This window comes from Montipora foliosa, chromosome 1, assembly GCF_036669935.1.
Source record: "Montipora foliosa isolate CH-2021 chromosome 1, ASM3666993v2, whole genome shotgun sequence".
NCBI classification, from domain to species: domain Eukaryota; kingdom Metazoa; phylum Cnidaria; class Anthozoa; order Scleractinia; family Acroporidae; genus Montipora; species Montipora foliosa.
In genome coordinates this window covers 64498357-64515537 of record NC_090869.1, presented here as the reverse complement: position 1 = coordinate 64515537, position 17181 = coordinate 64498357, and the positions used below count along the sequence as shown (strand labels likewise).

Genomic DNA, 17181 nt, shown 5'->3' with positions numbered 1-17181 from the left:
TTACCGCGACTTTCTTATTACAGATTTATTAGATTTGACTTCAACAATTTCAAGTTAAGCTTTAATTGCAATGGCACCAAATAAAACTCGACCGTTTGACTTTAACACCACACGGTGACACCAATCAGCAAAATGTAGATTTCATGAGTCAAAAGTGATGTGCACATTGCTTCGTACAAACGTAATCCGGTAGTGTTATTGCAAAGACTGGTTGAGGCATCTTAAAGTTCTGCCAAGATATTTGAAACCTGTAGAATGGAACGTATGAAAATAGTCAGATTTTTCAATAAGGACCACAAGGGCCTAGTATTGAATTGCGCTGTCATAAACTGTTTTCTTTTTAACACAGAGAATTAAAAAGGAACTCTCAAAATTTGTCAAACAACCTCTCCCATAAACATCTTCTCCTACGTCTCGCAAAAAAGGTTTTGTTTAGTTTAAAATCACATTGCAGGCAAAGAACCTTAATTTTAAATCAGTTCTAAATAAGGTTTTCACACGTTCTCTTTTTCCTAATTCGCTTTGGTATTTTTGTTTATAAGCTTGAAACAGAGGTCGATCAAGGAAATAAAACAAGGCCACTGGGTTGAAATTCAAGACATAATGACCCAGTGATGACCTACTTTAGACGCAACAATGCATTTATTCAATAAACAGGAAATAAATGGGTTATTGTATTTAACACCTACGCGACCTTTACTGCCGGCGCACGTGATTCCCAACGAACAGTGTACCACGCCGACAGAAAATGGAGGATTGTATTCGGATGAAACTGAATGAGAAATTCCCGGGGGAACGTGTCAGATGAGAGTTCGTTAACCTGATATTTGCAACTTTCTTTGCCTTGTTATTCACACACATGTTTTGTCTATTCAGAAAGTGATTAGACTGCTCATGAAAAGTTCTTAATAAAAGCTGACACCATTCCTTTTCAGCCCTTTGTGTTTGTTATTAGCTCAGTGTAGTTTCCCATATCTGCACTATTCCCCTTTTGTAACGCAAGCGTAAACAATAAGGAAATTTAAAATAAAAAGAGCCTGTCTATACTCGCGGACAAACTTTGAATTGTCTTGGCAAAACGCAAACCGAAATTTGCCCCCTGGCAATTTTTATTACCTAAGCCTACATACACACTAGAGACAATTTGTACTTTGCACTATTGGTCAATGAGGGATTTGTCTTTGCCTTATCATCATCATACGCGTAAAAAAATTATTACTTGATTGGCAACAAATGATTGACAAGAAAAACACTTCAATGTTTATGTAGTCGACTTTATTCAGTTTTCACCTGGGGAAAATCTTGGTAGGCAGTCCCTCTGAAAAATTTCTACGAAATAATGTAATTTTAGCGTACAGATGCTTAGGTACATGCAAATGGAAAAGACGCTGCAAAAAGTTAATACGTCTTTAAAAAAAGGAAAGCCAGAGATCGAAATTTACCGTCAAATACAATTCACGGCACAGACCTCAGTGAGCGTTGAAATGCCACATTTCAAGGCGAAACGTTGCTCTAACCTAAAGTAACAGTGAACATGGACTCTCGATTTTGATGGGAAATTGGGTCTAGTACGCTTAAGAAGAACAAACATAAAATTCTCTTACCGAATGCGATCTTCAAAGATTAAAAAGATATCTGGCCATTAGCTCAACGCCTTCGAAATGACCGCAATTGAACGACGTTTCCCGCCGCCCAAAGAAGCCGCGATCTACAGGATCTAAAGGGAGAGTGTGTTTAAACAAATCTTAGTTTTGAATTTCTTCCCCTAAAACAACGTAACAATGTTTTTAGCTTCTCGTCCCCTATGAAGCAAAACCTTACACTAAATGAGATATGTGCAGTATTAAAATTGTGACCATTGTCAAATAGTTCCAACGGAAAATTCCAGCTTGGCCAATTACAACCACTTGAAATGAGATTTGAATGTGTTCTGCTAATGTTGTGCATTATTCAACGGAAAGACTATGCGTCTTCTATCGGTAGAGAATTGTTTTGAAAAAAACATTTTCCAGAGGCGTTTCCTAAACTGACTAGATCAGAAAAAAAACGTAACATTTTGCTTACCTTAACTTTTGGCTGACTTCACAGAATCGACCAGTTGCCTGTAGCCGCTAACTAGACAAAAAACCTAACAATCTAACGAAACAAGCAGGAGGTTTCTTCCAAGCTACAATAAGATAAATGTAAACCGAAAGCGAAACCGAGCAAACAATACGAAACCGCCAGCGGTGCTGTGCGCTCAAATGTGTGTTGAAACTATTTCACAGGGATTCACAGCATGAGATAAGCCTTGCTTTATTGCATAACTTAAAAATGACACACCCCAGTCAATAATTAGGAAAAAAGATATTGTACTGGCAAAATTGGCGCGAGATCGCGTTTCACCTTTCTCGCGTGGCTTGATTTTCACACTCAATTAATTGCATGTTTCGCTCGCTCTACTATCCCTGGAAAATGAGGAACTATTCAACGGTGCGAAGATAGATATATTTTTTTATAGTACGGTTACCACGAGAAAAACAAACTCTACAAACTAGAGATTTTTTCATCTAGCCAGGCCCCGCGTTGCAACATAATTTCCCAGCAAGGGTGGTGGTTATAAAGACTTTCCAGCAAGTTAAGTAGCGAATGTTCAATTTCCCAGCCAGCGCAATTCTGCCCTGTAGAGCGGGTATTTTGCAGAGCGGCTCCGTTGGGTACTCCTGACGATAGATTGTGTCTGTGACGTAAATTCAAAATATAATTTATGCGAAGTTAATAGTTGCGGGGAAAGAGCATTAGACATCCCAAAAACACTGATTTTAAGAAAACAGAAATTACATAACAATGCTTAAAACGTCTGTGCGAAGTTTCCAGATGATACCAGCTTGAGTTTGTGGTTAAATGATCGATGTGAGTTTGAATTCAACCGGCGAATCATCAACGAAATCTTCGGCTGCTTTAGCTCTCAGTCGACCTCATCGGCCCCCTCGTTTTGCCAGCAATAAACTCAGCAGTACTTTCAATTGATCTTGAGGAATTTTACTTGCTCTTACATTAACGAAGTATGAGGAGAAAATTGCAATAGCAATGGATTTGAAAGCCGTATTTTGACCTTGGCGCCATCTGGAAAATCAGTGAAGTTTGCGAACTCAGGCGGTAGAAAACGACACAATTCCCATTCTCCAGCTTCTCGAACACTTTTCGTTGTCGCAATCTTGGATGTTTCCTACCTTAAAGCACTGTAAACCTCGAACAGGCCGGGTCAAAGAATACCTTTGCAGCCAAAACATATAATTTATGCCAGACGGATTTGTGCAGGCGAGTTTCTGATTGGCGGAGATTAACAATGGCTCACCTCACGAGTCCAGCCGAGATTACGGGAGTGAGCGCTGGCTCATTTCCCGAAACAGCGGCTGGTAATCGAGCCTAGAGGAAATCACGATTTAACGATAATCGTTTGACAACACACCAAACCGTAGACCTTATTCATAAATGGAGGTCAATTTATAATTCTTTTGTCGAAGTGCAAATTAGCCTACCAAGCCTCGATACCATACAAGGAATTGAAAAGAATTCTTGATCTAAAATGAGGCCTTGTAGGCTAATTTGCACGTGGATAAAAGAATTCTAAATGTGACCGCCACTTATGAATAAGGTCTATAAAAGAGTCTAAGAATGAATAGGCCACTTCGGGAAATACTGTAGTACTTTTTGTTTGTTCCCCCAAATTGTGAATGAGCAATGTTTTGGTTTTCTCTTGGGACCATTGTAAGTCCCAAGAGGAACTGAAAACAATGCTTATGCAAAATTTGGGGGGACAAGCTTCAGACGGTAAATTCGGTCGTCCCCGTATTCGTTTTCAGAGGTCTCTTTCCTTGCTGCGTTCGTTGGGCTGACGGGGAACGGGAAAAGAGACCTCTGCCATGGGTTTGATCCAACCGCCGTCCTCAACCTTGGACGACACTCTTCAAACCGCAATCTCCATGATACATGCATGTTTGCTAAATGTGACTTTGAGCCTGGTTTGTCGCGCGCATTCATTTACAGTAATTCCGCTGTTGTTAAGTGAGCCCACACAACATGAGGTATCACGTGAGGATGCGGTCGTAACCGCCGCCCAGGTTCGACCCATTTTTCGGACTCGTCATCCCATCGAATGCAAAAAGAAAAGGATACTCTGCTGGGAGAGTTGAAAACACTGACCCCTAGTCTATGGACTACCCCAAAAATACTATTTCAAGTGAGTACTATTGGTCGTAAGCAGCGTTACAGTTAGTGCTAAGCCTAAACATCCATTTTAAACAGCGTTGGTCAATAGGCCATTTCCGAGTTCATGTCTGCCTCCTCTTCAAAGAGAGTCTAAGTGCGAAGTTTTTGTGATGGTAATATTAGTTCTACTTTACATAAGAATGAGAGCTAATTTTCATAACAAAAACTTCGCACTTAGACTCGCTTTGAAGAGGAGGCAGACATGAACTCGTAAATGGCCTATTAAGTCTAAGCACCCATTTTAAAAAGGTTAGCTTTAAATAAGTGTTGTCGTGGCTGATAACTTCATGTAAGTGAGGTGAAACCGGTGCAATTCCGGAATTAAGTCGCATGTCCACGTCGTGCAGACAAAAAATAAGTAAGGTGCATGCAATGTAAGTACATAATTAAGTCAGTTCTTTCAATAGTACTCAATCAAAATAATATTCGGTAAAGTTAGTCTATTTTATTGTAATCCGTCGGGAAAGTCCATAGACTAGGCGTCAGTGTTTTCTAGGCTACCACCTCTGCTATTATCCCGAGCTATCTCATTCTCGTCACCAGAGCCTCGTATCGACCCAAGGCTCTGGGAAACTCTGTGTAGGAGAACATGCGGCGTAAGGTCCTTATGGCCAAAATTTGGCAATTTGAACCTTACAAGAAGAATACAAGACATGCTTCTAATGGTCTATAAGGCATTTCATGCTTTAACACCTGCGTATATCACATCCTTACTTATTCTGAGACGCAATACCCAAGGGCTTAGAGGTATAAATAAGTTGTACCAACCTCGTGTGAACACTACAAACTGTGGCAAAAACTCATTTAAATTCACTGCTACTAAATACTGGAATATCTTTACTGATAAACTTAGAACCGCACCCAGTGTAACTAATTTTAGGAACAATATCAAGTCACATATATGTTAGTTTTTATTATGTCTTATTTCATTGTACATACTTTTGTTTAGTTTTATCGTAATATTATAATCTAAGCTATTGTAATTTAATATCGTTGTTACTGTGTAATTTGCATTGTTATTTTAGATTACATTCGGAGATACAAGCATATTTCTTTGCTACTCTAAAAAAAATGCGAATCGAAATAAAGTTATGTATGTATATGTATGTACGGCGCCTGCTCACTCCTAGTGCTATCATGAATGCACCAATTAGAGACGCTTTTGATTGTTCTCCACGAAAACCAATGAGAAGACACTTTTTTTTGGGTTCCCCAGAGCTCTTCTCTCCCTCAGTCAAGAGAAGAGCTCTGGGGTCGAGATTGGAGCTATCTTTAAATGTAAACTTCCAAAAGAGGCAATTGCAGATATTTCACTGCGTCCTTCTGGGCGATTTAACGGATGAAGTCTTTTCATGCAGGATGGATGGTTTCATCCACTCACCACAGACATAAACCAAGTTTTAAGTCCACGAAAGGAGCAGTAAAAAGACAATTCGCAAAAACTCGCCTGGCTATGTCATTCGCGATAAGTTGAAGTACATTTTGTCGGTGGGGCCGTTTGCATATAGTGCGTAAGAATGAGTGTCGGGTGGACTTTACCAGTCTAATTCGTCAACTCTCACCATGCATTCTCGGCTTGGTGGCTCAAAGTAAACTTTAGAACTTCCCTTGGCTTCACGAAACGGAAATCATCCGTGAGTGGTGTGGTGTGCGACCTTTTCTCCCATGCATGCTACTCTACTACTCTGGAGCTATGTCTATATCTAGGTTTGTACCATGTAGGGCATACTGGACCGGACCCTTATGTCTTTTTTTGGCCTTTGCTGCCTCTCCCTAGCCTATTCTTAGCTTTGTGCTTTCCTTTGCAAAATATCACGTATTGAAACCACCCTCACTATATATTGACGTCAGAGCAAGCACTTGCATCCTCGGAGAATGACCACGGAAAAAGCATATTAGCGATGGGGAATAACAGACCGGATACCATGCCCTTGACGTGCCTTCATTGATTTACTGTTTCCGTCGTAAAAAGATTCGAAGATGCGGCGTCTCATTCCCGTAACAAGGGTTTCGCCATCTCGATTCGTTATCTCGAGATTGTATTAGGATATGAAAGAATAAGAAGGTTTACCAGTCTCGCTACGTCTTTATGTGTGGATCTCCCAAGGCATGAGCTCCTGTGTTTTTCCACACCCTCTTTACTTCAATGACGGTCGCAATGACGTAAAGACTGGAAACATGTGAGCGAGGCATTCAATTAGCCGCCATATTAGTTCGCAAGGTTGTCCATTCCACTGCGAAACTGATTTATCCTTAGAGTGTTTGGCCCTCAAGATGAGCTTCCTTTTGTAAGTTTTGAATTTTATCACATAATGTTAGTGTTATTTGTCGAGGGCAAATCAGTGCAGGGATTATGGTGTCGAGAAATCCGGGAAACAACTTCTTATGTCGAACTTCTCTGGGAGTCAACGACTGTACTGTAAAAGTCGTAAAATCACGGTATCATTTTCTATTTGTTCCAGTGGTGGGCGATCAACGAAAACTTTTAAACCGAAAAAGAACATTCCTGAGGGAACCCACCAATATGACCTAATGAAGCAGGCAGCTGCCACTCTTGGAAGTGGAAATTTGCGTCTCGCCGTTCTGCTTCCTGAAGGAGAAGATCTAAACGAATGGGTTGCTGTAAATAGTAAGTTTTTTTTTTTAATTAGCTTTGAGGCTCTTTGTTTTAATTGATTCGCGTAGCAGCAGTTTAAGCTGAAAACGATTAGACAGACTCTCTGACCGAAAAACGCTGTTTTGCAGCCAAACTACTGGCTTCAGTTAATTTTAATCTGATCTAGTAACTGAAAGTAGAACCGACTTCAGGTGTAATTTGTCTCGGAAATTTAACTCTCGCCAGTTTAATTGTTTGTTTGTAGTGCTCTCCCTTAAATTGTTTCAGAGAAGGTTAGTTTATTTGTAGAAAAATTATTTTACCACGTCCAGTGCATATTGTTTACCACAGTTCATTTCTTTTTTTCAGCTGTGGACTTCTTCAATCAAATCAACATGTTGTACGGAACAATAACAGAATTTTGTACGGCCGAATCGTGCCCGGTAATGTCTGCTGGTCCAAAGTGAGTGAGTTATATACCACTAAGATTTAACAAAAGCTGTAAGTTTAATGAGCTATGGTAGCTTTGTCCTTTAATTAATTTGATTTTACTATTAACTATTTGGTCGTTTATCTGTTACTGTTCGATTATCAGTGTGTGAGTATTGAATATTGGTCCAGTGGTTTCAATAACTTTTGAAGTAGATGCCTGGGCTAGTCAATATTAAGTGGCAGTCACTCTTGTCTCTTACAAATCAAGGCAGAGTTTGTGTTATCCGCCTCAGCCTTCCGCTTCCCTTTTGTAAAGGAGAACACCAATTGTCCATTTTTTGTACAATGTGGGTGCTCAGTCAATATTTTGTAGACAGTATTAAATTTTTCCCTTGTAGCACTGCATTGTTTCTCTCTGATGTAATGGATTTTGCAGCCCTGCGAGTGCAGAGACTTTTGGCAGGAAGTGGTTTTTATTGTTAGATGTTGTGGTACATTGAAGTGACAATTTAGATTTTATTTTGAGGAGTTCTGTGACATTGAACTGGCAGTTTTGGTTTCAGGCTGTCATGAACAGAAATCAGTTATATAAAGTGTTTTTATTCCATCATTTCTTAACCCTTTTCTACCAGATATGAATATCACTGGGCAGATGGAACAACCATTAAAAAACCTATCAAGTGCTCTGCGCCAAAATATATTGACTACCTCATGACCTGGGTCCAGGATCAGCTGGATGATGAGACAATCTTTCCATCAAAAATAGGTAATTTCTAATTTTCCAAAGTTGATGGGTATTAAGATAATGAACCACAGTCATAAATGAGGAAATCATGATAATTATAATGATGGTGTGGTACAGTAATTAATCTTTAAAATATCCTGTGAGAATGATCTATAACCACAGGCCTACTTATTCCTGATATTAAAGATGCTGTTGGCTTGGACAAAAGGAGAAGATTCATTAATTAAGAACCTTCATTCAATGACAAACATGCAGATGAAATTGATGTAAAAAGAATGAAGATATTTACTCATTTACTCAGAGAACTACACTGGCTTTGCATGGAGCAGAGGATTGTTTTTAAAATCTTACTGCTAACTTTTAAAGCTTTAAATAATTTAAGTCCTAGCTCTATTCGTGATCTGTTACAAACTTACAAGCCATCTAGAAGTTTACGATCTTCAACCATGAACTTGTTGGTGACACCTAGATCGAGGCTAAAATTTTATGGTGATTGTGCTTTTTCGGTTTGCGCTCCTAAACTTTGGAATAATCTTCCAGAAAATGTAGATTGTAGTCCAAATCTTACATCTTTTAAAAGCAATCTTAAAACTTATCTTTTTAAGTGCTATTTTAAGTGGTAGTTTAATTTGCTTTTGTATTTGAATTTATAATTTACCAAGTTACTGCTTTTTAACATTTTTATTGTAAAGTGCCTTAGAGCTCTAAAATAGGGCGCTATAGTTTATTGTTGTTGTTATTATTATTATTATTATTATTATTATTATTATTACAAATAGATTTCCACCCCTATTAAACAGCCACCTTCAGGGAAATGGATAGTGGCCACTTAAGGTTGGCCGGCCACTTAATAGAGGTGAAAATAATAGAAAAGCCCTCGTCTGGACTTTGATTACTGGCCGGCTTATAGGGGTGGCCGTTTAACCCTTTTGCGTCCAAACCGGCCAGACTTAATATTTTACTCTGTCTAACGCCGGTCGATTTTACTCGTCAATGGGGAATCCCTGGGTGTCAATGGGTTAATAGGTGGCTGCTTAATAGGGGTTCAGCTGTACTACACAAACAAAACCACCTTTGAATCATTGTTAGCTTGCCAATATTATTCGATTTCCCCATTAGAAAAACGCTCCTCATCTCACTGTCCTAAATCAACAGTGATTGACAAAAACAAGCTAATCACTGCAATTTTGTCTTGTCTAACCTTTGGTTGGAAATACTTAGGGAGGGGTTGGGAGTTGTTTTAAGCAGAAAACATGTTTTAGTCTCAGCAAACTGTGGGTCAGTGATTTTATGAAAATTAATAACCGTCAAGAAAAGGAAAGGAACTTTATTTAAGACACTGTAAACTGAAGCAAATAAATGCAAATCAAATCAAATGTTGGTTTTTGGGGAGAGGGGAGAACCGGAGTACACAGAAAAAAACCTCTTGGGGCAAAGTAAAGAACCAACAAACTCAACCCACATAATTATGATGTCAAGTGTGGGAATCCAAAGCAGGGCCACATTGGTTGGAGGCAAGTGCTTTCACCACTATTTTAATGCCAGCTCTGCACCCTGGAACATAGTATGTATCCTTTATTGGACGATTTAGTGTGTGGTATTGTGGGATAGTCTTGCTGTATTTTGGTGAGCCCGTAGGGTGAATCAAAATACAAGAGACGAGTAAAAATATCCCACGGTACTACACACTAAATCATCCAATAAGTGATTTATTATTCAACTCAGTCTGAAAATAGGAGAAACATAGAGCTTAACTTATAAATTGCTTCCTCGCATGACAAATGATCTTACGTGACTATTCAGCAAGCGACCATCCAGTTTTGCCACTTATATTAGGTTGCTGTTGATTGGTCAAAAACAAAAACTTGTCAAACCTGTCAATTGAATCGCTGAGCAAAGCATTGTGCATTTTATTTCAAACACTTGCATTACATGTAAGGAAAACAAAGATGGAATATTGGAAAATTCTTTATTATAAGGTTTACAGAGATATCAACAACAATGATCTCAGTTTCCAAGTAAACTTCCAGTTGAGAAAAAACTGACTGTTATGAAGAAATGACATAAGAGGTTGTCAAGTTCCTCGGCAGGAATTTCTGCAATGGCCCTTGATTCTTTCACAAACTCGCACCACCGTTTCAATACGTTATGGTCAGTTTTTCTCTTTTTTTCGTATTTATGTTTTGGTTTTCTTGAATAAACAGAGAAAGTCAATTGTCGTGTAGGTTATCGTCTTCGCCAAAAATCTCAAAATTTAGGAAGCAAGCATTCATTGTTTCCTTTGGGAGAAAATTAGCATTTTCAGCCATTTCTACCACTTTTGTAAAACTAATAGGTTTGTGAAAAACCAGTCAAACTGGTCTTCTGGAGTCCAAATACCATGAGATGTTTGTACTCGTTTTGGGTGTTATTTATACTCTGCTGACTGTAGTTGAATAGTAATCCATGTTAAGTAATATTATCATCTTGTTCAACAGGTGTTCCGTTTCCAAAAAACTTTCTTTCAATTGCCAAGACTATTCTCAAACGACTTTTCAGAGTGTATGCCCACATCTACCATCAACATTTCCTTCACATAGTTGGCCTTGGAGAAGAAGCACACCTCAACACATCATTCAAGCACTTCATGTTTTTTGTTCAGGAGTTTGCACTTGTGGACAAGAGAGAACTTGCACCCCTGCAGGAGCTCATTGAAAGACTAACAAATAAGGACAAGGTTTAGCTGACATTTGGTCGTGTAAAACCAATACACTTGAGTCTTGGCTGTCCTTGTCTAGCAGTGGTTGTATGAACAAAACTTGGATTGATAAAATGTTAATATTTCTAATAATGCTTTGCAGACACATTTCAATGGGATTGCTCTAGCGGAGGTTGGGTCAGCATTGTATAAAATAATGGACACCTTACAATGTACCTACTGGTAAATACAATTAAAACTTCATACTGCCCAGCAGGATCATATCATTCATTTATTATTTTGGTTTTATAATAATCCCAAAATAAACAAATGTTCGTAATACATGTAGGTGAAATGTGGTCTTTAATGAGTTTGAGTAACGCTCATAAATCAAGAAAATCTGAAAATAGTTATTTTTCCATCAAACCCTTTGTCTCCTCTTGTACAATATTTTTTTGTGAAATGTCTCTAACTAAATTTTTGTTTTAAAGTGAGGACAATCTTTTCATTATTACACTGTAATTTCTTCCGAGTTTAGTTCAATTGTTCAGTCTTCTTAATTGTAGGGTTATGATTAACAATGATGTGCGGCTATTGCCAAACTAAATAATTGAGTTTCGAAATAATTATGTCCTTTCTGAATTGATATTTTAGTTGTTTGTATATAGTGTTGATTTGAAGGAATTTACATCAGCCTTCCATGTTTTTCTGTTTTTATTGGAAAGGTGATTTTGGTTTCATGGATGTCAGTAACAACACAACTGTAGAGAAAAATAAAGTGTTGATCTGACAAACTGAAATTGGCATTTTGTGTAATAGCCTAGTTTCAAACTATGCAGCAACAAAAGAACAGAGTCGAGGTTCAGGGGAATAATTTGCATTTTCCTTTTTTTTATTAACAATACAAAATGCTAATTATTCCCATGAACCTTGACTCTGTTCTTTTGTTGGTGCACAATTCAAACCAAGGTTATTGTCACATCAGATAAGGTTTTGCAAGTTCGAAATTGCAACATTAAGCTGATTTTGGTTTACAGCGATTATGTTTTCCCTGCACATGTTTGGAGCCTTTATTCACGAGCAGTAATGTTATTTTTTTCAAAAACACTGTCGCACCACGACAGAAGAAGACTTTTCATGGTCATTCTCTGGCCTGATTAAAATTAATTTGTAACAGTATTGCTCTGATTTTACAGAATACGTGTAGGATTACATTCTGAAGTGAACCAGAGCCAAGCAGCCAACTTACATTCTTATGTGTATTTTTGGCTTTACTAAGCATATCTTTAATTTTACTTGTATTCCATTTAACTTTAAAGTGCCTATCATCTCGACTTTTCCATTCTACTTATTCTCTGAAATTCCGCCAAATATATTGTTTTACAATTTTTATTGAAATTCACTTTTCTATTCGTTTTGAAAGACAGTAAAAGTGGTCCCAGTTTGATCCATGACCAAGCAATGAAAGGGAATTTGGTTCAATACCGGGCTGACATCACAAATAACTGAGTATCTACTGACATTACACAAATCACTTGACTCTGAAGAAGACTTCCTCTAAGGTTGTTGAAATGTGAATGTCGTGTCAAACAGTCCTTCTCAGGACTACACTCACTCAGATGATCACACTTCACTTATCGTAGATCAAATTACAACTACAATGTTTTTTCACTTTTTAGGAACCTATTAAACGGTGACTTTGAAGGAGAGGGTTAAGTGAACAAATAATTAGTTTTAGATAAGTCCAGAGAATAATTGGGCGGAAAGGGTTTAAGAGGTGATAGAAACTAACTTTTTTGTGAAAAGTTCGATCAGTTTGTGGGCCTCTTCATTTATTTTTCTGTAACTTTGTGAAGTAATCATTCTATGTATCAAAACAGTGATTGGTCATTTTAACTTCTAGTTCTACAATGAAATCTTCCAAGTTGGCGTCGAACTGTCAAAGACAAAATACATTTAGTTGGCAACAGTCTGAAGCCAGGAAACTCTTGCTTCATTTTGACAGTCCTTAGTGCTTGTATATATTACATAAGCTAGTAGTGCTCCCTGTACATTCTGACTTATTATAAGAATCTCAGAGTCGATTAGCAAGTGCCGTTCACCTCAGAGAAGCTTAAGAAAAAATGGTAACCTGTAGTCTAATGTCAGCCTTTTTATTTTGTATCTACTTGTTCAATGTGTTTAATCAAACATTCTCCTTGGTGTTGGTGATAGTACTGAGTGAATTGATAAACCTCTCGACCTTCCCTGCTGTGGATAATTTTCATTAACTGTTAACGTTTGAAGTACAGATCTAGAAGTCAATTGTAACAGAATTGGATACAGCTTGTAGATAACATTTCTTGCCCTTCCACATTGGACAATTAAAAGTAACGTGATACAAAAGGAGTAAACATTTGAGAAACGAAAACATCTTAATTTTTAAACAAGTTAAGATTAGTTTTATATTTTGCTAGCGAATAAAGTGGTGTTACAAAGATGTGCTGATAGCTTAGATGGATAGCTTAATAAAAGAAAAATGTAAAGTTTTGGATAGACTTCACAGAAAAATGTGACTTATTTTCAATGTAAGATGTTCAGAAAATAAAGACTGATTGACAAAATAATCAGGATGTGGCATGTTTGGTTTTTCACTGTTAGCTAAAGTCTCATGTGATATTTCAGGTTGTGGGGGCTCCCTTAACAACAGTGGAATTATTGTAAACGAATGCACGGGACACAACGGGCTCAAGTCACAGTTAACAGACATAATATTAATGGGTATGCAGTTTGAAGAGTGCTGTCCAAGAATGTGGATGGTGGTTGGTTCAAAATGAGTGTCGACCCATGGCAGAGGTTTCTTTTTACCGTACGAACACAAAAGAAAAGAAACCTCGGCTAGCACGGAAGTTTGCTCTCTGTCATTGCTGAGTATTGCATATAGAACTACAATTATTGTAGTTATGCAGCTGACATGGCTACACTGCTTACTAGTCTACAAAGTTAGGCAATGACCTACCCTGGGAGAGGTGGTTGGTCACATTTCAGCAAGATTGATAAAAGCAAGGTCTATTGTCTGTTCCAACACCACTTAAAATAACACAACAACCAAAAATGTCAAAGAGCTTCACCAATGATTAGTGCAAACCATGTTCCATGAAACTCTTGATAGAAAAGAAATCATGTCAAGAGTGGGCATTAGATGTTGTTCACTCTCTCACTGGTTGACAAATGAAATCATCTGGCGTTTGACAAAGTCAAATCTGTTACTCTTTGTAGGAAGAGGGTTAACCATTATTTAATATACAACTGCCACATCAAATCAAATTAATGTTAGCATCCTATTTACTTTGCTGCATGTAGAAAAGGGATCTTGTCCCATTTCCACGTATAACAAAGGAAATAGGAGATGGCTGCACACAGCCTAATCAAATTTTGGTTTTGAAGGAGGTGACACCATAAAAACTGAAGTAACAGATAATCATTTTACTGAAGAAAAGAGCCAACAAACAACAAACTCGATTCACAAGACTTAGCCTGGGAATTGATCCTGGTGCACAACGGGGGAAGACACATGCTCACACAATGGGCCCTTTGCATGAAACTGTCACACGGTACAAAATCTTCCCTGCTGGATGGCACGCTACGCACTGGGACATCCAAAACAAAGAAACGTCAGGCTTGGCTGATTGAAATCGCTTTGTTTTGGAGGCTGTTGCATTCTTTTGCCATCCAACATGACGGATTTTGTACCATGTGACAATAATATCATGCTGCCAATGAGCCCATTGTGCCAACCTTGCCCCTTGGTCTCAAAATGATTGTCTTGACACTAATCAGTTACTTATTACCTGCCATAACTTAGATCATCTCACTTCCTAACACACACATCAGATGATGGTTTGTGGAAAAACTGAAATCCAGTCACCACATCCTCCCGTGAATGGCAAATAGGAATGCTACAGTCTGGGACAGATTGAACTGGAACCCAAGCATGAAGCCGGGTGAAGGCCGAAACGTGCCATTTTCGTATCACTGATTTCGGGTGGAGGGGGGGGTCAGAGAAAAGAAGTTAAAAGCAAATTATGCTGACAATCCAACAGTCAATGTTCATACTGTTTAGGCCTCACATTGACCTCTTCTTTCTGAAAATTTTAGATTTTTTTTCCAGATTGAGACAACCATAATAGCATTCTTAGACTAATAAAAGTACCAAAACACAACTGCAAAGCGACACCATTTTAATGTAATTTCATTACATGTCAAAGTGCATTTTAACCCACTAACTCCAAGGAGGAAAACTTAATAGATTTTACCCTATCTAATGCCAGACGATTTTCCTTGTCAAACGAGGATGGTTTAGGAGTCAATGAGCTAACAACCTCCACATCAATGTCCCCTTTAACCTATTGACTCCCAGGAGTTTTACTGTCAAACGCCTGTCAATTCTACTTGTCAATGGGTTGATGGTTTTGTACATGATACAACTATTAAAGAAAACAGAGACTTCGAAATTAATAAAACGAAAATTAAAAAAAACCGCACAAGAATGCAGAAGACACATTGCAACGTATTAAGACATTCGCAACATCTCTTGACTACATCCCTAGGCTCTTGGAGGCCTAAGTTAAGTGTATGAATAAAAAGGCAAAGACAGGAAATCAATGCAAAGGAACAATTGCAAAAAATTATGCTATGAAACATGCGCAACGTTTCCTTGACTGCATTCATAGGCTAAGGATGCCCAAGATAGTTAAACAATCACTGAAAAAGAAATAATATTTTTTAGCCCAATCACATTTTGCCCAGTGTATAAAGTTGACAACTGCATTCATGGGCTGGGATGCCCAAAAACAAGAATGCAAAGGAAATGTTGCACAACTTTTGCAACGTTTCCTTGACTGCATTCATAGGCTAAGGAGGCCTAAGAAGTGAAGTTTAAATCAAGAATGCAAAAGAAACATTGCCAACTTCTGCAATGTTTCTTTTACTGCATTCATAGGCTTAAGAGGCCTAAGGAATGACTCCAAACAAGAATGCAAAAGAAAAGTTGCACACGTTTACGACACATGCAACATTTCCTCGACTGCACTCATAGGCTGAAGAGGCCTAAGTAGACTAGAGAATAAATATCAGACTTTCACATGTGTAATTGATTAACAAAAGGTTACTTTAACTTCAATTTAGTAATTTTTTCCCATTTTTAAACCTTACTACAGTGAAAAAGCTTTTTATATAGCAGTATATCAAAAGAAGATACTTGACAATATTATAGTTCATGAAATTATGTAAGAACTCCAAGATGTATACTTTGCCTAACATTCCCCAATAGCCAAGATTATGTTCTGTGAAAATTCAGTTTCAAATCTTAAGCTCCTTGGGATTTTCCCATGTGAAACCAGGTTTGAAATGACCATAAACACAAGTTTCTTGGTAAATTGGCTTTTTCAAGTCAAGTTCCCTGAAATAAGGAAAGAAAAAAATTATTTATTTATTTATTTATTTATGATTACAAGATAATTATAATGTAATACGACGCATCACCATTATTAAGCCTTTCACTGACTTTGCAGATCAGTTCAAATACCACTTAGAATAGAACAATTTTATCATTGATCACTGTGCATAGCATGACTGGTTAAATTCTGCATTGCACTTGGCTGATTTTCAGATCCATCTTGTCCATTTCTCTGTTTCACAATCCATCAACTATTGCCGCAAAAATGACTACTTGCACTTGGTTTTAGTTAGAAGTTGACCTTTAGAAAATGTCTGGGAAACTGAAACCACTGACCCCTTTCTTAAGGCTCCCAGTTGACACATTGCCTCTCGGTGTTATCTGAATGCTGAATCGTCTTATTTTGAAAAAAAAGTTGCTCCAGTTGAAAAGAAAAAACAACACTCACTTGACAATCATGCCAGGACGAAGATCAAAGTTTTCCTTGACTATTTTTAGCAGCTCATCTTCACTCTTTTTGCTAGTCCCATAAGAAAACACTGTGATCGAGAGAGGTTCAGCAATGCCAATAGCATATGACACCTGTACAAGAGCACGCCGGCAAAGTTTGGCAGCTACAAGGGACTTGGCGATCCATCTAGCAGCATATGCACCAGAGCGATCAACCTGAGAAAAGATTATTTTTCATTAATAATAATTATAATGATTGCTACTCTCTTTTTTGTCAAATTGGAGGAGGTAATAGTAACCAGTGTCTGCAAAGCACTGCAGCAAGATATGACAAAATACTTGCTCAAGACCTTGCTACCTCACTATCACCAAACTTAAGATGGAACAAACTACAAACCTTCGAAAAGTCCTTTCCAGAGAAAGCTCCACCCCCATGGGCTCCCCATCCGCCATAAGTGTCGACGATAATTTTTCTTCCTGTGAGACCAGCATCTCCTTGCGGGCCACCAATCACAAATGCTCCAGATGGTTGAAGATGGTATATTGTATCGTCATCAAGATACTTAGCGGGCACAACTTCCTGAAAGATGCAC

General features: G+C 38.1%; 2 protein-coding genes and 1 long non-coding RNA gene across 3 annotated transcripts in view; 1 reads left to right on the top strand and 2 right to left on the bottom strand.

Moving 5' to 3' along the window:
• Window positions 1-3248, bottom strand: LOC137980252 (uncharacterized). The gene is made up of 3 exons (XR_011118471.1): window positions 2065-3248; window positions 1605-1717; window positions 1-248 (listed from the first exon to the last, which is right to left on the bottom strand). It is a non-coding gene; the product is annotated as an uncharacterized lncRNA (long non-coding RNA).
• A 3138-nt stretch (window positions 3249-6386) lies between these two features.
• Window positions 6387-13307, top strand: LOC138004750 (MOB kinase activator 1B). The gene is made up of 5 exons (XM_068851172.1): window positions 6387-6539; window positions 6714-6880; window positions 7217-7310; window positions 7912-8045; window positions 10502-13307. Exons 1-5 carry the CDS (start codon window positions 6526-6528, stop codon window positions 10744-10746), a joined length of 654 nt encoding a protein of 217 aa, XP_068707273.1. The 5' UTR covers window positions 6387-6525; the 3' UTR covers window positions 10747-13307.
• LOC138004734 (S-adenosylmethionine synthase-like) overlaps window positions 11165-17181 on the bottom strand; it is a 12768-nt gene continuing 6751 nt past the window's right edge. The window contains exons 5-7 of the mRNA XM_068851171.1: window positions 16986-17168; window positions 16587-16804; window positions 11165-16141 (exon numbers count right to left, since the gene is read on the bottom strand). Of these exons, the coding sequence (XP_068707272.1) occupies window positions 16042-16141; window positions 16587-16804; window positions 16986-17168 (501 nt within the window). The 3' untranslated portion in view covers window positions 11165-16041. The remainder of the gene's footprint in view (window positions 16142-16586; window positions 16805-16985; window positions 17169-17181) is intronic.

Excerpts from the sequence above, each read along its gene's own strand:
- LOC138004750 (XM_068851172.1), top strand. Across the intron at positions 6,881-7,216 it reads CGAATGGGTTGCTGTAAATA|CTGTGGACTTCTTCAATCAA; the intron begins GTAAGTTTTTTT and ends TCTTTTTTTCAG. Across the intron at positions 8,046-10,501 it reads AATCTTTCCATCAAAAATAG|GTGTTCCGTTTCCAAAAAAC; the intron begins GTAATTTCTAAT and ends CTTGTTCAACAG.